The 19,384-nt window shown below is 40.9% G+C and overlaps 5 protein-coding genes across 5 annotated transcripts in view; 3 read left to right on the forward strand and 2 right to left on the reverse strand.

Annotated features, from left to right (window-relative positions):
- Positions 1-19,384, forward strand: part of hsh2d (hematopoietic SH2 domain containing) — a 364,522-nt gene that overhangs the window by 173,831 nt on the left and 171,307 nt on the right. The gene's annotated exons all lie outside the window — the stretch shown is intronic.
- The window catches only part of LOC104955524 (RING finger protein 10-like), a 56,120-nt gene that overhangs the window by 3,582 nt on the left and 33,154 nt on the right, over positions 1-19,384 (forward strand). The gene's annotated exons all lie outside the window — the stretch shown is intronic.
- On the forward strand, positions 7,134-9,318 carry LOC104955523 (Fanconi anemia group M protein-like). The gene is made up of 3 exons (XM_010782862.1): positions 7,134-7,558; positions 8,041-8,335; positions 8,824-9,318. The coding sequence occupies exons 1-3, from the start codon at positions 7,342-7,344 to the stop codon at positions 8,948-8,950; spliced, it is 639 nt and encodes a 212-aa protein (XP_010781164.1). The 5' UTR covers positions 7,134-7,341; the 3' UTR covers positions 8,951-9,318.
- On the reverse strand, positions 9,455-16,189 carry LOC104955522 (mitochondrial basic amino acids transporter-like). The gene is made up of 4 exons (XM_010782861.1): positions 15,832-16,189; positions 14,194-14,237; positions 13,185-13,268; positions 9,455-12,256 (listed from the first exon to the last, which is right to left on the reverse strand). Exons 1-4 carry the CDS (start codon positions 15,863-15,865, stop codon positions 11,492-11,494), a joined length of 927 nt encoding a protein of 308 aa, XP_010781163.1. The 5' UTR covers positions 15,866-16,189; the 3' UTR covers positions 9,455-11,491.
- Positions 18,017-19,384, reverse strand: part of wars1 (tryptophanyl-tRNA synthetase 1) — a 4,691-nt gene continuing 3,323 nt past the window's right edge. Inside the window, exons 9-11 of the mRNA XM_010782860.1 lie at positions 18,989-19,162; positions 18,755-18,895; positions 18,017-18,516 (exon numbers count right to left, since the gene is read on the reverse strand). Of these exons, the coding sequence (XP_010781162.1) occupies positions 18,358-18,516; positions 18,755-18,895; positions 18,989-19,162 (474 nt within the window). The 3' untranslated portion in view covers positions 18,017-18,357. The remainder of the gene's footprint in view (positions 18,517-18,754; positions 18,896-18,988; positions 19,163-19,384) is intronic.

The raw sequence follows: 19,384 nt of genomic DNA on the forward strand, positions 1-19,384 counted from the left end.
GATAATGTGCATTTGCCAATGACAAACAACAAATGTTGCAGAGAGAGAGAGAGAGAGAGAGAGAGAGAGAGAGAGAGAGAGAGAGAGAGAGAGAGAGGTGCATCAGAGAGTGACAGTTACTGGGAGGATTTTCAACAGGCCTCTTCCTGGGAGTATTGTGGAGCAGCAGCTGAGATGTTAAGCATGCTAATGCTAATTATGCAACTGTGTGAAACTGGCCAGGAACACAGACAGCAGCACCTCAGAGACAAACACCCTGGCCAAAGCGAATACAAACAGAAATATCTTTCTATGTCATGTTTTATTCAATTAAAGCAGAACATATATGCTCACATAAACAGTATGGTGCAGTCCGTATTTAGTTTGATGGATATTTTATAAAGTTGTTTATGGATTTTGGGAAAGATATCTTTTGCAGAAACAGAAAAAGCATGAACCATGTGGCCATGTATGAAACACACTTATGTTCATACAAAGCTGCTGTGATCGGTGGAGGAGAAGTAAATAAGAGTGAGTACTTGCGTAACAGAGAGTTCAAATAATCTGAAACCATTGTGGCTGATTAGCTGTGTTGCACCGTCTACTTGGAGTATACACAGTTACAGAAAAGAGGATTGGTTAACAGAGAGTTGTGAGGAGTGGATGGACAGCTCTCTCCCGTCATTAGCGAACTAGACCTACAGATAATTGCTGCATTGCTAAGTTTCATGAACCACACGATTTGTCTGGATGTACAAAGGTTAATTTCCACCTTAACACATTTCCCCGTATTCAATTTTGTATTCAATCCTGCAATGTTGTATCCGATCTTCCTGATAAAAAGGTTTGCAACAAATCTTTAGGTGGGCCCTAAAATTGTTTTAAATGTGTTACACAACTGTTAAACTTTTTTGAATATTAACTGAAATGTATTTATTTAGGATGAACCCTCTGAGATGAACCATCTTGAAAAGATTAGGATCAATAAAGTAAATCTTATCTTATCCTGTTTTCTTAGGGGGTCCTAAGAATATTATAATATTGGGTATTCCAAAAATAGATATGAATTTGTTTGTTTGATACAAATAAAGATTGTCATTTCTAACAATTTGTCCAGCATATATTGTTGTTGTAATTTATAATATAGGAGAAGGATTATAATGGAGAGATTCAGAATCTTATTTTCCCCATCTTAACTCACACTCTGGGGAAAGACAGAATATTTGAGGATGTTTGACAGAGAGAAAGGTGAAATAAAATGAAGTTACATAACATTAAAAATGAGCATCATTTTTCAGCCTTCAAAGCCTCAGCATGTCAATCAGCAGTGGGGGCCTTCATCAGGGTGGGGGGGCGGAGGGTGTTTGAGGTGTAAAGGTATCAGGTGGCCCTCTCCTCTGAAGCACCAGGCCAACATTTTGAACGCTGCCCTAATTGAGGCCCCTCCCTTGGCCAGCGTGGTCCTGGTGTCCCCCCTCTAGAGGCCCGGGGGGCCGGTGTGGCCGTCTGGGGGGGCCTGACCCCAAAACCCTGCCTGAGGCTCTGACTGCCACCAGCCTGAACCCTCCCTCGCCCCCAACCATCTCCCCCCCTCCTCCCCTTTCTCTCTCTGATGCTCTGCTACACTCTGTCCAATTGGCTCTGAGCTACAGACTTCTTTTGTCTGTCCTCATTAGAATACTGATCCTGCACACACACACACACACACACACACACACACACACACACACACACACACACACACACACACACACACACACACACACACACACACACACACACACACACACACACACACACACACACACACACACACGTTAATTTCTCACTAATTGCAGCAGTATCATTAGTCGATCTTTGCTAGGCAGATGGTAAACAAAGGAATTTGAAAATTAAACTGAGAGAAGTCGGAGTCAGTTCACACATGTGCTTTTTGTTTCATAAAATAATGTAAAATAAATATACATTTGGTTTAAATGCCTCTAAATTAAAAATAACTAAACTAGCTTAAAGGGCTTTACAGTTTTAAAGCATACAATCCAATCTCCAAACTACTACTCACACTTTCTGTACATTCACACCATCTTAAATACACTTAACTGCTTTTTCTTTCATTAGTATTGTGAGTCATTAAATGTAAACAATGGACCAGACTTCAGTACTTGGGGTTAAGAGAAACTTGGTTTCCAGAGCTCAGTTCTGATTGTGAAATATCATTAATTTGTCGTGTATACAATACAGAAATAACCTTAACCTAACAATCTGTCAGAGACTTCAAACCAGTCAAGTAAGCATCATTATAACTGGGATGAAATATGCCTCTTTGTATTGAAAATAATGAACTGGAATAAAGAAAGAAGTCAGAAAGTTGATAATGAACTTCAGAAACTGTTTAAATTAAAATCCCTATTCTAACAGATATTTGTTTGTTGCTCTTATTTTACAGACATGTTGACAGGTATGACATATATCACTGTGGTATTTATTTATCTGCCGCAAATATGCATTTGATTTGTTGAAATCATATTTAAATTGAACAGATGGTATAACACTTTAGGATAACACACCTTTTGTTAACCAATGCTTTCATGGCATCTCTTATTCAGTGTGTTGTGATCACAGAGTGGCTTCTTACTCTCATTCTTCACCTCTGTGTTGAGGGAAGTCCAGGTGGAAGTGAAGCTGATGCTTGTGAAGACAGAATAACATAAAGTAGACAAATCCATTCCTAGTTTTGTTTTGTTTGTTTAATATTGACACATTCAACACAGCGCAAATAGAAGGATGTCTCACTCACCCTCACTTCACTTCTCTCTCCTTCTGCATCTATTCAACACAGAACAAATGTACGTGCATCCAATCACACTTTATAAAAAGTCAATCTAAAATGCAGTTAAAATCAGGATTGTTTTATTATGAGCTTTTCTGTCCGATAATGTGTTTATTTTGGATTCATTTGGAATTGAGACTGCAAAGAGTGTAATGGCAGGACATTTAGAAACTGGTACTGAGTCTGAGTATGTTGGAAGTTGGTCAAAACTAAATGAAGGAAATCTAGAAATAATTCAAGATAATCTGCCTTCTTTTAATGTTGTTGTGAGGAGAATGTATTAGGGCACAGGTAGTTTGAGCAGAATAGTTCATGGTTTCAGCTTTATGGACTATGACAGGTGTTTTCATGCAAAAGATCATTCAAAACACCTTCATGTCTCTTCTTCAGCATCAGGATCAATAATGATGCAATCTGAGCTTTTCATGGCCTTCCTGTTAAATATGTTATTGTGGAAGTCATGGTTTCAGTCAGCATTGCTTCTTTTTTTTCTCGACACAAAGGGAGATAAATCACAGATAACATGGTGCAGTTGAGCCGGTCCCTTCAATCCTCTCCTCCATCCGGCAGCAGCTGTCCATCATTCTGATTGGCAGCCCAGAGGAGGGCTCTGACGGGCAGATGAGAGCAAGAAGCCGATCTCTGCCTCAGAGGCAACAACAGCAGTCCTGTGTTCTCCTGCCCACCTCCCACCACCTCCTCCTGCTCTCCTGCCCGCCTCCCAACACCTCCCGCAGGCCCTCCTTCCTCCTCTGCCTGCAGCCAATAAAAAGTGGACAACATCTCATGGAGGAAATGCATTGTTTACATGGACCAGAGCGCTCTGTCTCTCTCTGTTTGTCTGGCCGGCTATTGTGAAAACATCAAGAAATGACAAGAAAATGCAACATACAACAGACTTGTCACCAAGAGCAACCGCTGCATTTAAGAGCGCCGCTCTGACATCGAAACGGATCTGAGAAACTTCACTAAACCGAGAAACTTCACTAAACCTTCCAAGAGGCTTCATGCCGCTGCTGTGCTTCCTTCTCCAGGCTAATCTTGCTTCCCACTTCTACTTTAAAAGTCTTATATCTCACATGCATCATGCTGTACAGAGCTGACCTCCATCTCCAGGACCACCTTCATCCTCCTTTCATGGACCCACACCTCGCTCACGAGGCCGACTTCGCTCACCAGGACCACTTTCATCCTCCTTCATTGGACCCTAACCTCGCTACTGAGGCCCATCTCGCTCCTGAGGCCCACCTTTATCCTCCTTTCCTGGACCCTCACCTCGCTACTGAGGCCCACCTCGCTCCTGAGGCCCACCTCGCTCACCAGGACCACCTTCATCCTCCTTTCCTTTACCCTCACCTCGCTACCAAGGCCCACCTCGCTCCTGCGGCCCACCTCGCTCTCCAGGACCACCTTCATCCTCCTTTATGGACCCTTACATTGCTCCTGAGGCTCACCTCGCTCCTGAGGCCCACCTCGCTCTCCAGGACCACCTTCGGCCTTTTCTTGTGGAACCGAACCTCGCTCTCCGGGACACCACACCTCGCTCCCCAGGCTCCCCTTCTTCTCCAGGCCCACTATTTCTCCAGACTCCCCGTGGCCCCTGGACTTTGCAGCTGCCTCTGCAGGCCCCCGCTTCACTCCACAGGCTCTCACTAGTCTCCAGGCTCCTCAGCCAGAGTCTCTTTGATGTTGCCCTCCTGGCAGACAACATAGAGGCTGGTGGAGGGATTACTGTGTGTTTGGTGTGTGTGTGTTTGTGCGTGTGGAGCAAACACACTTGTGCGCACCTGCACGAAAACTAAAAGAAAAAACCCCCACTAGAGCCATAAGACGGAGGAGCCTCATAGACAAATGTGTGTGTGTGCTTGTGTGTGTGTGTGTGAACCATACTTGAATTCACTCTTTTCTTGTTCACACACACAAACACAGAAAAAAAGGGAACTTGAAAAGGACTGTTTGATGAGCGGCTGACAGCAGCTCGACTGGCTCTGCTCGGTCTGCCCACAGTGGGCGGGGCTTAGTCAGATGATTGACAGGTGTCACCACCAATAAGCCTCCAGACCATCAGCTGTCAAACTGCAGCAGAGTGCCTTGCAGCCTCTGGGATTATCCCACTGACAAAATATTAATCGTAATCAAAAAAGGCTTTCAGTAGAAAAAGAAGACACTGAATTTGGCACAAAACTAAAACATATTCAAAAACTACTTCCACAAAAGTAGGTAAAGTAAAATCCAAAACTCTTGTGAAATATTTCCAACACATTGATCGATTTGTCACAGAATCTGTATAGGGAAAAGTTTGGACTACATATAAGGACTTGTAAATGAGGAAGTTATTCAGAGATTTGTAGTGTTTTATATTCAGTGTTTCAACAATCCTCAAAACCTGCATCTTAATACTGGAATTCATTATATATCAAGTTCACATGCAAGTTAAACAGTTTTATCCAAAACATAATATTCACTTTGCTGAAAGAGAAACAATATAATATACAAACACAAAAGTCAACAGAGACATTGAATAAAAGCAAGAGAACATTGAGCAATTCAACATATTACTGAGGCACTGGATTATAGATAACATCAGTCTGCAATGCCAAACATCTGGCATAGACGCAACCCCTCCCCACCTTCAGTCTCCTTACTGTGTATTTTAGCCTTCGTCAGTTTCAGATCACTGTAGTTACGGAGTATACAAAACATTAGCACAATCGTTTTACAAAATGCCATACTTACTGTCAGTGGATACAGAAATTGACAAGAGAAATATAATTGACCACAGTACAATACGTATGGAAATTACAAAGTGTAGGTACTGCTTTAATAGATTCAGGAATGTAAAGACATCTAAAAAATCTGCATGTGTGACGAAAATATTGCACAGACATTTAAGGCTCTTCAGCGAGCTTAATGTTCGAAGTTATACCACACACAGGTGTAAGCGACAACTAAGCACTGGCTTGATTAGTCAATGAGACAAAGATATTACATTACATACACATTATAAACTATATAAATACACTATACTTTTCAATGTAGACCTTGATTACAAATTGTAAAACAGAAATGTAGCTACAACCATTTGTTACGAGTACTTTAACCTTCAGTCCAAAAAGGCTTCTCTTAATTTCCACCATGATTCAGAATTGACAATCGGATACGTTGTCTTCTCATTTAAATATATTATAGGTTTCAGTTAACCTCTGCAAATGGTTTGGGAGCACAGACCGAGGTCATTTATTTACTTTCCACGTAACTCCTCCCACGTGGGTCTTATGAGACTTTGTGAAGCCCTCCTGCAGTGGTGGGGTTTCTCTAAGCTCATCTTCTGAACTTCAGTAAGAAAATTAGCATAGTAGATGATCTCCGATGAACTGACCGTCATCAGTGGAAACGATGGCGGGGGTCGTGGCATCGTTTGAGATCTCTGGAGGCAACCGTAGGTCTCAGTTCATCTCCGGTTGACTTTCGGAGGTGACGTCTGACGTGCTCTCTATATGAACTAAAGCCAAAGTCAGAGCAATTACGTGTCAGGATTCCTCCGGAGTCTTGTGAGAGACACATCAGCTCTTAAAAGGAACATTTTGCTCCAGTTAGTGCTCTTCAAGGGGATTACGCTCTTTATAGAACTATAGGAATTCACTTACTCCTCCCTCAAGGGGTACTATTTAAATGTCATTTTTGTCAAGCAGATGATGACAAACTTTAGACTCCTTATTAAATATCGCATGTCACAGCCCGTCAACCTTGATGTTGAGAGCAACATTAGACGCTCTATCGTGATCAAGTGTGGTTTTGATTTGAAATTAGACAACAATGATGCGGCGTCAGAGGAGGATTCTCGTGCTTCAGCTGGCGGTTGTAGCTGGATGTTGGGCCTGTGGCTGGCTGCTAGCGCTCTGCCAGGCAGATGAGAGCCGGGTTAATGTTGGGATTTGTTCCCTAAAGCTCCGACACAGAGGAAATACTGATCAGCTCTGCCGTCAGCCTCAAGACCTGCTAATCGCTAATCAGCATTTACACAGCCTCTCGCTGTCTCTCTCTCTCTCTCTCTCTCTCTCTCTCTCTCACACACACACACACTTATGGGTTATACTCAGTGTTAGAAGGGAAACTTAATAATACATTTCATTTATATAGCACACTTTAAAAACGACGTCCTCTCAATGTGCTTCACAATGCTATCAGGAGAAAATAAAATAAAAATATGGTAATATAAAAAAGGTGAAGAGCATAAAAGGTTAGAATAAAAAATAAATAAATAAATTAGAGTCAGTAAGACTTGGTGCGGAACAGGTGGGTGTTGAAGCTTTTCTTAAAAACTGTGATTGCAGAGGTCCGTATGTGAGAACTTGACCCATGATCCCTAAAACATACTTCAATAAAACTACATTGAGGATTTCCTGCAGGTCCAGGCCCCCCCTGCCCCCTCCTCAGAGCCGCAGACGTCCTCCGCTCAGAGTTCATCCGTCAGTGCTCCTCCCGTCTGCATCCTGGTGGACAGCCGCTGCCTCAGTGGAGGGTCGGAGCTGATGACCAGCCTCCGTCAGCGCCACGCAGCCACCCTCCACGTCTGCTCACTGGACGGCAGCTACTTCATCGTCAGCAACCGCACGGCAGTGGAGAAGCACAGCCAATCAGATCTGGCGGCAACGCAGAACCGGAAGCGATTGGCTGAGAGAGTGAACAGCCTGCAGGGGTTGTTCGAGCGAGTTTGTCTCATAGTGGAGAAGGACCGGTCCAAGCCAGGTCAGTCAGACGGTTGATTTGATAAGCAACGTTTTGTAGATTATTAGCCTATATTTGGATTACAGGAAAATATCATAGTTCACACAATAATTAGATTTAATAGGAATTATTAATCAATCAAAGAACTAATCACATATTTAAAATAATAACAAGTAGCGTTATCACAGTCTTACACCTAAAAGTCCTGCATTTAAAGTCTGACATGAGTAAAAGTACTCAAGTGTAGGCGTCAATATATACTAATAGTAACACAAGTAAAAGCAATCAGTGTACAGAATGGTTTATTTCAGATTACTGATGCAGCTGTTAGAGATGGAGCTAATTTGAAAGACTTTATAATCTAGTGAAAGCCTCATCTATAACAATATATCATCATTCATTTGTTTATTTCTATTTTCTATTGATAATCTGAATCTGTAAAGTAACTGAATCTGTCAAATAAATATAGTGATAATTGACAATGATAATTGTCTCCTCCACAGGTGAGGCATCACGTCCGTTTCAGCGAACGCGTTGCTATGACAGCACTCTGACGGCTCTGGTGAGTACGGGGGTGCGCCTGCTGTGGAGCGACGGCGCTGAGCAGAGCGCCGGCCTGCTGGCAGACCTGGCCCGGCTGGAGCAGCGGAAAGGTCAGGCAATCAGCGTGCCGCTGGAGGTCAAAGGGTCGCACCGGCAGCAGGCCCTGCAGCTGTACCTCGGCCTGCCCTCCGTCAGCTACGTCCACGCCCTCAGCCTGAGCCACAACTTCAGCTCCATCGCCCAACTCATCAACAGGTAGAAAGAAGAGTGTGTACATCGTGGGCAAACATGTTCGGCTTCTTTCCCTTCACTGAGAGACAGGAACAGCCTGAACAACATTATTAAAACCTGCTCTAAGGTCATCGGAGAGAGACTTAAACTCCTTTTGTAACCAGCAGCGGAAAGCAGAGAGCATTCTTGCAGATTAATTTGTTCTGTTGCCATCAGGGCGAAGATATGCTCTACCTGCTCTTAAGACAAATCGCTTTTCAAAATCATTCATCCCCTCTGCACTCAAACTTTTAAATTCTTGATAGGTTTTTTCTATTTGATTGTGATGCTATCAACTACTTATCTAAATTGGAATGATCCACATCTCTGCTCCCGGGTGTATCTGTGTGCTTTCTTCCTGTATGTTCCTGCCTGTGTGTACATGACAAACTGCTCATAACCAATTGCCCCTTGCGGGATTAATACAGTTGTTGATTGATTGATTACACACAGTGTCCTCTCCCCTCCTGCAGCTCCATTGAAGCCATACAGAAGGGAGGCAGTATGAGTCGATCCAGAGCCGAGGAGATCTACCGCTTCCTGCGCTACTCCTGTGACTCCTTCATGATGAACTCATCCACAGCAGGGAAGAGCAGCTAGCAGCGGGGAAGGGAAGCGCTGTAAGAAAAAGACAATATGTTCCTCTGTTGCTTTATTCCGTTCTCGAGGAACCAGAGGACAGTTACTAAGCTATGTCCAGCAACTTCTCCATCTATAAGAGAAGACAGTCAGGATATTAAGGGAACACCAGTCACCTATCTGTTTGTTATAACATACAATGTGATCCTTGATAAATGGCACTAATGCTGTCAGACTCAGTTAAAGCACTACCATGAGGAATCATAAGAAATCTATATTTGTTTGTCACTTGAATAACTTATTATTTTGTCATAATGGATACATTTGTTTAAAAAAGAAAAAAGGTATAACCTTTCTTTAATAAACATTTATATTTTTATACAAAAGTATCACACCACATTTATGTGAAGGATTTGAATGAGCTTCAGTATCAAATATTAGCAGTACCTGTGATATCAATCTATAACCACTAGAGGTCAGACTTTCACATTTTTCTAGGGTCACTTACCTAAATCAACTCATCAGTTTATTTATTTAGTTTTTTATTTTAACATGATGTACAAAGATCAGTTTTTCCAAAAAAAATTGAGAAAAAATGTTGACCTTTATTTCTCCATTCAAGAGCTACAAGGTGTTTGCTGTGTCTGCTTTGGGGCAAGATAGTTACATTAACATCAGACAGATAAAACATCCCTTTCATAAAGAAATCATCCACTGGTCAGACAAACAAGAAATACATCTAGAAACAGAAAAACACAGATTATAATTAAAGAAAACATATTTAGCCGACTTATATTTCACACTTTCAAACGTATAAAGGATGATATTAAAACACCAAATTCACAGTACATACAGTATTTTGTGTATGGACACCCCCAAGCTGTTTCAGGTCAGTCTAACTCTCATTGACGAGTTACAGCAGCAGCAGCAGTAGTTTAGTACTGCAGACATAAAGATAAACGTGGGATTTGTGCCGGGCTGCAGTTTCAGTGTTAGACGTGTTAGAGTTTACATTTGAAACCTGCTAAATGTAAAATGTTTGTGAAATGGTGCAGCTGTTAACAGGGTACAGAGGTCACGCTGCCCTGTGTGTACACTGTTATATAATGACTGAAGGTTAACATTGAGAGGAACGCAAAGGGGCCCTAACCAGATGTCTGATTAAGACCGTTATGTTGTCACTTCATTTCACAACAGTTTGTGGAAATTCTGCCTTTGTTTGTCCAAAGATTACTGACAAAACTAAAAGGCCAGATATAAAGACAACGCTATCAATAGTAAATGGTTTAGTTTTGTCTTTGAAAGAAGATCCGATATTTTTTTTAAATACACGTTATGGCTGAACAGTAGGCTTTTAACAAATGACCAGTTCACTTCTAAAATACCACTTGTGACTCAGATGGTCTAATGTCTACACAGTGCAAAGTGTAGAGCCTTCTAAATATTGTATCTACCACCTACCGACCAGAAGCACAAGGTTTAAAAATACATTGTGGGTTTTAAAAAAGCCACTTTTATTAAGCCATCATCTTAGGGTAAAATAATCTTTCATTAGTGGGAAATATACAATCTACTGTAAAGTGAGAATTTATGGAGAAAATACGTTTTTATATTATACCATAAGGTGCTGTCCTTGGACACTTTACAATGTCCAGAGCAAATAGACTGCATCAGATTTGGTTTAGCACAATGATTGTGTTTTAAAAACATTAATCATGATTTATTGTATCTACCCCGTGTTATTTCATAATGTAATGAGCCTGTAATCATCCTAATTCCTATGCCTTCTCATAGGAAAGCTGAACTACAGTCAAAAAAAGAACACAACAATTTCTACATTTGTATGTCTTTGTAACCGTTAACACTTTAGCGGATGACTTGACCTGGACATCAGGGAGAGAACAATATGGATAGCTCTAATGAAACAAGAAACATTTTACATGTGTATTTTAAAAAAACACACATTTTACTTGAGTGAAATTAGCAAGAAATACAGTAAACATTTACTGAATGCTGATGATTTTTTTTCTAATGAGATGCCCTATTCAGTTTCTCAAAGTCAAACGTGATGTCTTTAAATGTCTTGTTTTGTCATTCCAGAGCTTTTTTTGGTTGTTATCATATAAAAAGCTAAAAATATCCACATCATGGAGGCTGAAAACAGTACTTTCTGCCATTTTTGCCTTGAAATTCCCCCCCAATTAATTAGTCACTAACAGTTGCTACTCTAGCGCACAGCATTAAAGACAGTACTTCTTTTACTCTAACCTTTAGAAACATCTGTATCAGCCACTGTAGTTTTGAAGTAACTTATGTAACAGTCCTAAATTACTTAAAACAAAAAAGTGTAAAAAAAACCATGCCATATTTACAAGTGCAGCATTAATCTTAATATATATATTATTTAAATAATACATGTGGTCACTTGGCTAAAGCTCCATGGCCTAACCTAGGGTCAGTTTACCTTTCTCATTATGGACACCGGTTAACAGATCATAGACCTGCGTTAAAAATCGTATTTCATCTTCCTGTCATCACACTTGCTGCGGACTGACGTAAAGCTCACATGCTGGTTTGCTGCGTCTGTGGCTGCAGCGGGACAGGCTGCTGCTGCTCCGAGTCCCCAATGCTACACTCTTGTCCCTCGCGCATGTACATCAGAAATAGAGTCACAGTGGCAAATGTGGTAGCATTGACTGGGAACGCGCGGAGCAAAGTGGACGTGAGCCCGCGTGTGAACACCCTCCACCCCTCCTTCTTTAAGCTCTGTCGGACACAGTCCATAATGCCACTGTACTGGTTGACCCCGCCCACCCCGTCCGCCTGAAGACGCGACTTGATCACATCCACGGGATAGGTGGAGATCCAGGAAGCGATGCCAGACATTCCACCGGCGAACAACAGCTTGGGGATCATGTAAGGGTCCTCCGGCTCACAGCCCAGGTAACGGGTCCACGAGTCCCAAGCGAGAAAGTACACCCCGAACCCGGGCATCTCGCGCATCAGGGTGGTCACCATGCCGCGGTTTATCCCTCGGATCCCCTCCTTCTTGTATATTCTCACCAGGCAGTCCAGGGAGTTCTTGTACAGCTTCCTCTTAGACTTCTTCTCTCCAGTCCCTTGCAGCTGCATGCGCGTCTTGGCCAGCTCCATGGGGCAGCAGATGACACACTGGATGGTTCCTGCTGACGCTCCAGCCAGGAACTGGTTGAGAGGCGTGTCACGGCCAAGCTTGCGCATGGCGTTGCCCTGGACGCCAAACACTATGGCATTGATGAAGGTCAGGCCCATCATAGGAGAGCCGATGCCTTTGTACAGACCGGTCATCTACAGACAAACACAGATTACTGGAACCAATGAGGAAACACAGCAAGATTTACACACTTTTTAAATACTGGGTCCCTTAAATAACTCCTTCAAAGGAAGCTCAGTGTTAATAATCATAGCAGAGAAATGTGTTGAATTTAAAAAGTTTTCAATTTTAAGGCTTGTTTGTTTTTAGTTGACAGCTCATCTGTAATGCACACTATGAGTACCTGGCTACATTTAAAAAAAGTAGACCGGTCATGGATAATCTAAATATGAGTAATGCACAGATTGATTTAAATCTGTACAATCAGTGTCATAACCCAAAATCTGCCGTCAAATGTACATGTGATGCCTATAGGTGTCATGATTTCTACTATCATAAAAGAGCGGATGATGCTTGAAGACTTCAAATTACACTTCACAACTAACAACAGCATGCAGCTCAGAGACTACACAGTGTAGTGGCTTGAAATGTACTTTTTGTAACAAGGTTAAAACAAAACGTGATATTAAAAACATTGAATTGTGGATACTACTAAATGATTGCTGACAAATTAGATTACGAGGGAACAATAGGCCAGGAACCACTGTAACATATTCATATTATGGTGTAGGAGGAATACAATCTAATAATCCCTCCAAGTAAAACAGCCACAAGATACTCAGAGACCAAACTCTCCACTCAGCTCAAATGGCATGATGTCCCAAAGCTTTATTTAGCCCACGCAGGATAAGGTCCTCACTGGCCCTGGCACACAGACACATCTCCCACCCCCTAACACCCCCATGTAGGAACATGCTGGCTGCTTAGAGTGAAACCGGCTACATTAAAGTGACCCTCTTTAACCGCGGCAGAGTACTGAGCACATTGTGAAAGTTACACTCATTACTTAACACACATGAGGGTATGGAGCTGCATTCTAAGAAACAAAAAAATACAACGTACCGACTCCTGCCGTATGATTGACTGGAAGCAGTGATATGTCCCCCGGTACAGGGGTCTGTCCACATTTTGAACTTGAAGTCTCACCTGCGAATGATATGCTTCATGTTAGAGACATCCAAGAGTTATGAAGCCAAAAACTACAAAACGCACATTATAATACAGGTTTAAAAAAGGGGTCAAAAAAAAACAGCTAGAGCTTTTAAATATTTCTTTTTTAAGGGTGAAAATGGGATGCAACACGAAGGGGGAGAAAATAACCAAAATAAAGTTGTATTAAAAACGAAATGTCTTCTGTGCTTTGTATTGCTATAGCTTAAAGACAAGACATTGGGTGAGAGGAAAAGAAAGACCTTGACGATACTTACTAGGTCACATTTCCACGGAGAGGTTGTTTATTTCTCTCTCTCATCTACAACACAGCGACACTGTTGCTGTTAAAGACCCAGCAACAGCTCAGGGAGAAATGACATTCATGGTGTGCTAAATGTAACTTTCTTGCCTTTTCAAACAAATCAAGTGAATGATATATCACAGCAAATTCAATGCAATCTTATAAGTCACGGTATCCTAAAAATGCAATGTCGAAAAACCATGCACAATGTTTTATTTTACCATTGATAGTAGCTGTACGCCAAAAGGAGTAGAAATTAGTCCACTCACTAACGCGACTAGGTTACTTTATGTGACCTTGGAGTTAGTTGAAAACAATGACTGTTTAGGGTTAGTGAGTTCAGGAGTTACTCAGTAAAATGCCAGAAATAAAAGATTATTTCACTTATAAAGGAAGTGAGAGCACGTTCTTGGTACATAGGTATGGTTGCTGATAAATACTACATTTTTGGGGGAAAGAAATATCTGTTTAGAAAAACATAATTTATACAGTATCTGATTCCTCTTGTAAACTCACTGTATTTACAGAGTGGTCAAGATTACAACACTGAAAGCAAAGTACTGGATCATGCCATTGCCTAATGTGAGTAAATAGTGATGACGATGGACACACACCCACCTTCACTGTGTCAAATGGATGTCCGACCAAAACACCAGCAGCACCTGAGAAAAGAATTTACAGGATTTCAAATCATATTTAAAAGAAAAAAAGAAAAGGTAATCATAATGGAAGTGGCTCTTCACTCAAGAGCAAACGTATATTCTGCTGGTCGCTGATGACAGCTTTACGTGCACGACCTGTCCTTGACTTGACTGAGACATAAATCTATTATACGGTAGGAAATTCTATTCATGACAAATGATCACCTAATATTCAAATGTGTACTGTTCAACCTATATGTCCTGTTGTCCATGAACTAAAAATGTGTGCAAACATATTTACTGATTTAGAAATGTTGTTTATAGACAGAGGGAAACGAAGGCTCATTATTAAACTCTGTTGAGCTTATGATTTAAAAAAAACACATCTACCTCCAGTTATAACTATGGTGCAACCAGCTTGCCTTGGCACAGGCTTGTATGTATTAGTGAATGAATAACTAAACTGTCTGCAGCAGAGTTGGACTGAATCCATTTTAAATGTGCTCAAATGATTGTATAACACTTGCAGGTGCACTTTGTTTTGACTGAGCTTAACAAACCAGTTTCTCATCGTGTAACTGCACACATGTAACGCATGCAGCACTATCCCTAGCACTTTTATCTTTAGTGGAATCTAACAAAAGGTCATCCTGTTTCCCTTGAACTTCATTTATTTATTGAATTAATTTGCCTGACATTTAATGGCTTTCTTTAAAATGAATGCTTCCTATTTGTGTTTATTAGAGACAAGGATATGTTGTTAATTATTTCTTCCAAATGGCTATTCTCATGCTTAATGTCCTCCTAGTTATTATAAAGTTTGAATGAATTAATGCAATTGTCCCTGACTGCGATGCACGCAAAACAGGCTGGTATTTAGACGTATTTGACCAAATACAACAACATTCTTTTGCAATGTATGCCTTAGTCTTCAGACCCAAAACATCCCATCAGGGCCTCTGCTCTTTAAAGTGGTACAATCTGGGGTAGTTTGGGAAGACCTGGCCTTGGGTGAAGACAAAACAGCTGACAAGATTCCCAGGGGTTAATGGTGAGACTACCAGGAAAAACTGGCTGTGAGGTATAATCAAACGGTAAGCAACTTCAGGTTGTCCATTTAAATTATTATGTGGAAATAAGCCCCTAGTGTAAATATGTGTCTGATATATTATGATAAATAATCACGAGAAGAGATGATGCTATATCCACCTGATGCACTGATACACAAAACGTGTTCCCCTTTATTTTTGGGTTAAGCTAAACTGATTTGAGCATGCTAAATGTATCTCAAACGAGTTATAACTTGAATGACATACTATAAACACCACTCCCTCTGAGTTATAGGTATGGAATGTAACTTCAGACAGGACTTAACTACATCCGGGAATTTAGAATAGAATCTTGCAAGACGAGTCTCTAGCCTGTTATTGTGGTTTGTTTAAAATGTTTGTCAGACGTGGCAGTGGGAGACAAATCCCTATCTTCACTATGTGAGCTGTCCACGCGTTGCTTGAAGATGGGGAAAAAAAGGAAAGCTGGCTAATGCTAATGCTAGCTTGCACTTGTCAACCTGGGTAACGTGGCTAGCGAACATCAATACTGGCTAATTACTTACCTCCTATGCAGCCTGCAGCGAAGTCCAATGCCATTCCCTCAAAAAATCTTACGCTTTGAAAGTGTTAAGTTACCTCTTTGACTGACAAAACGTATTATTGGAAGGATAATACTTCCCGGAAATCTGTCTTAACTTGTATTATTTACAAACTAGTGCAGCGCTGTGCAATATCCTCTCCTGGGTCTCAGACTGATGCTGCCGAGCAGAGTGAAGATTGCTCCCGGTTTATTGATAACCACTCGGAGCCTGGTTAAAACTGTGACCGATGTATTTTGCTGATGTGTCCTCACGCTCACTACTAGAAGTACCCAAACCTTTCTATTTCTGTACCGCGGGAGGAGGAGGCGGGGGTTCAAAGTGAAGAAGAGTCAAGCGTGTCTGCCCTTTTGTAAGGCAGTCCAATCAGGTTAGCAGGACGCAGACAACTCCCCAGTGGGTGCCGCCACCCCCTCCCATTGGCTGACGCCGGGCGGGCAGAGGAGAGTTTAAAACTCTACTCCACAGCGTCAAAATCAGTGTTATCATGGTGGTCGTCATCATGCGTATGAGTGTCTAACTAGCATATTGAAACAGAGACTACAGAGCATTGTGCCAAATTCAGGACACAACAACAGCTGTGCGGGGTGGTGGGATGCAATGGAATAAAACAGCCTGGCCACCAACCAACACGTGGTGGCAGTACATATGAAAAGTATTGCTCATACTTGTAGCCTAATAACTTGAGTATATCTGTTACATGTTTTCTTAATGCTGCTACCAGAGCTGCAAAAGTACTCAGATTTTTACATTTTTAATGCTATTTTATTTCCATTTCTTAAATATTTTGGACTGCTTATTTCTTGTCTTAATTTTTCTCATGTACATTGCCTTGCCTATACGCAAAAATGACCCAAATTAGGATCAATAAAGTACCTATCTATCTATCTATCTATTTGTACTTAAGTATAAGTACCAGAGCGTAGGAATACTCTGTTACAAGTTAAAGTCCTGCATTCCAAATGTTACTCAAGTAAAAGGAGAAAAGTATTAGCATCAATATATACCTAAAGTACCAAAAGTATTTATTTTGCAGATTGGTCCATTCCAGAAACATATTGATATCAAAAGTAAAAGTATGTATTATACAAATCGATCCATTCCAGAAACATCATTATATATTATATGTTTTGATTACAATTATTGATGCATTAAAGTGTTATCAAAGCTGGTAAAGGTGCAGCTAGTTTGAATTACTTTGTATACAGCCGGGTCGCTTGTGAATGTTCTCCAGGTGTAACTAAAGTGTTATTTAAGTGTTGATATATTTCACATTATAAATACAAATCTACAAAGTAACTAAAGGTATTAAATCAATGTAGTGGAGTAAAAGTATAAAATGGAAATACTCAAGTAAAGTACCTCAAAATTGTAATTAAGTGCAGTACTTGAGTAAACATACTTTGATACTTTACACTTCTGGCTGCTACTTATAATTATGTTTGTAATTATAACTTTATTTAATATGTTGGTCTACTCATTTTATTTTGCCTGTTTATCTAACTCTCCCCTTTGCTTGCACTCCGTGACATCTTGGAAGACATTATTGTGCTACATTTATTTAACAACAGCGTTTGTAGGAACTTTTAGCTAAGTTTTAAAGCATTGAGAGCAGAACCTACACTTAACTCTAGAGTGCCAAGCTTACGTGGTGAAGGAGCATAATGAAAAACATAAAAACGGTTTCTGTCTGAATATGAAAACATTGTTTATATAACGATATGTTTTGTTTTGTTCAAGTAGTTGCATTTTTGATCTGGGCAGGAGTGAAATCCTTTTCCCGACTAAATCTTTATTCTGGGCAGAAGTGAAACTCTGCTTAGACTAACAATTAAACTGTACTTGAACCAAATGAAACTATTTATCTTCCAAAAAAAAGAAGTTGCCTTGAGTCATTCCCGTTTGTTGATAAAAATAGAGTTGCTTTCATTCCTTTGAGTAAACACCGATACCCCACTTCCTGTTATATATGCTCGGACTCTTCAGATTAACTTCCCATAATATATCTCCTATTACCATACTGACACTATCTCTCAACACCATGTAGAACACAGTGGAAGTGACTGTTCAAACGCTTTTTCTCCAAAGTAGAATACTTTTCATTCAAACTGGATGTGTAAATGTGTTATAGTAAGAAATTGCCACAATGTTCCCTTATACTTCGATTTAATTTTCATTCGACCTGATCTGAATTCAGGGCAGAGAGTAAAGCAGCGCTTCCAACACAAACACTTCATGGAGATGGATGTGTACATTTGGTGCAGAGTGAAGCCAACAAGTTGCATGACGTCAAAGGCAATGCCATGCTTAGTTTAACACATTGCTTCAGTAATTTTCATGTTCACATTTTCTCCAGGTCTGATGCAAACTGAAAGAGAAAACTTTTGTATTCCTGTTACAAATGACAATAATGTGGAATGGAGAAAGATACTTATTTCCTCGTGTATAAAGTTTGGTGACATGATGAAGCTTGACATCTCATCAAGCATGCTAGAAGTTAAAATGTAGAGGTCTGGGAGTCATGAACTGCTTGACCTCCTCCTCTGTGACTTGTTTGCGTCGCTGCTGATGCTGCTCGATCATTGGCTGCAGAGTCTCGATCAAAAGCTTCTTCAGTTCTCCTGTTAAGAGAGCTCCACTTGCGTAATCCTGTAGAGAAAAGATAGAAAGAGTGGATGTGAGGAATGTGAAAACAGGAAGTTGAAGAGGACGATCATTGAGCCGAGAGGAATGGAAAAATAAAAACCAAGATAAAGCGTTCAAGGGTTGATAGAGAAAGCAAAACAAGAGTTCTATTTATCGTAAGAGTAAGGAAAACAAAATAGAGATAAGCAGATAAGATAAGCAAAATAACATATTATATATTTCCTCTTTTCTCCAAACTCACCTGTCGGATCTTTTCCAGCTGTTCATCATCCTCCAGGAAGAATGTCAAGTACATGAAGGCAACGTCGACGTCTGGGTTTCCTCCATACTTCCTGTGCTCTTCCACTGTGTCCTTTCCTCCCGAAAACGCATGTTTGTTGACCTGCGAGACGTGGATACACGGGTCATTAAGCACTCATAAGAGATATGAAAGGGACTGATAACTATTCAGAGAAATAACTAGTATGGGCAGCACCTTGTTTTTGATCTGCTTGGGTGTGTCAGTGAGGAAGATGGAGGTGTTGGCGTCACTGGCGCTCATCTTGGTCTGCGCCCCCTGCAGGGCGGGGAAGAAGGTGGAGTGCAGCAGGGCTGGTTTGGGATAGCCGATCCTTGGAGCTACATCACGGGTCATCCTGAAGTAGGGGTCCTGGGGGAGCAAGAAAATAAATATCAATACATGTGACTGTGCAATATTAGTATGTGGTGTTGTAGACTATTAAAGGTCCCCTATTATACTGGTTTTCACCAATATATACAAAACATGTCTCCAAACACCAAACAGATCGTGCATTGTGTCATCCCATAATCCCCTCTGTTTCAGCCCTATTTCAAAAGTGCTGATTCTCTGTCTGTTACTCTAGATGAAAAT

The sequence above is a fragment of the Notothenia coriiceps genome, unplaced genomic scaffold (assembly GCF_000735185.1).
Source record: "Notothenia coriiceps isolate Sejong01 unplaced genomic scaffold, NC01 NC01_scaffold00024668, whole genome shotgun sequence".
NCBI classification, from domain to species: domain Eukaryota; kingdom Metazoa; phylum Chordata; class Actinopteri; order Perciformes; family Nototheniidae; genus Notothenia; species Notothenia coriiceps.

Bases quoted from the DNA above. Each gene is read 5' to 3' on its own strand.
- LOC104955523 (XM_010782862.1), top strand. From the start codon at position 7,342: ATGACCAGCCTCCGTCAGCGCCACGCAGCCACCCTCCACGTCTGCTCA. The intron at 7,559-8,040 runs GTCAGTCAGACG...TCTCCTCCACAG, and splicing joins GAAGGACCGGTCCAAGCCAG to GTGAGGCATCACGTCCGTTT. The intron at 8,336-8,823 runs GTAGAAAGAAGA...CCCCTCCTGCAG, and splicing joins ATCGCCCAACTCATCAACAG to CTCCATTGAAGCCATACAGA.
- LOC104955522 (XM_010782861.1), bottom strand. From the start codon at position 15,865: ATGGCATTGGACTTCGCTGCAGGCTGCATAGGAG. The intron at 14,238-15,831 runs GTAAGTAATTAG...TTCTTTTCTCAG, and splicing joins CGCTGCAGGCTGCATAGGAG to GTGCTGCTGGTGTTTTGGTC. The intron at 13,269-14,193 runs GTGGGTGTGTGT...TATCATTCGCAG, and splicing joins ATCCATTTGACACAGTGAAG to GTGAGACTTCAAGTTCAAAA.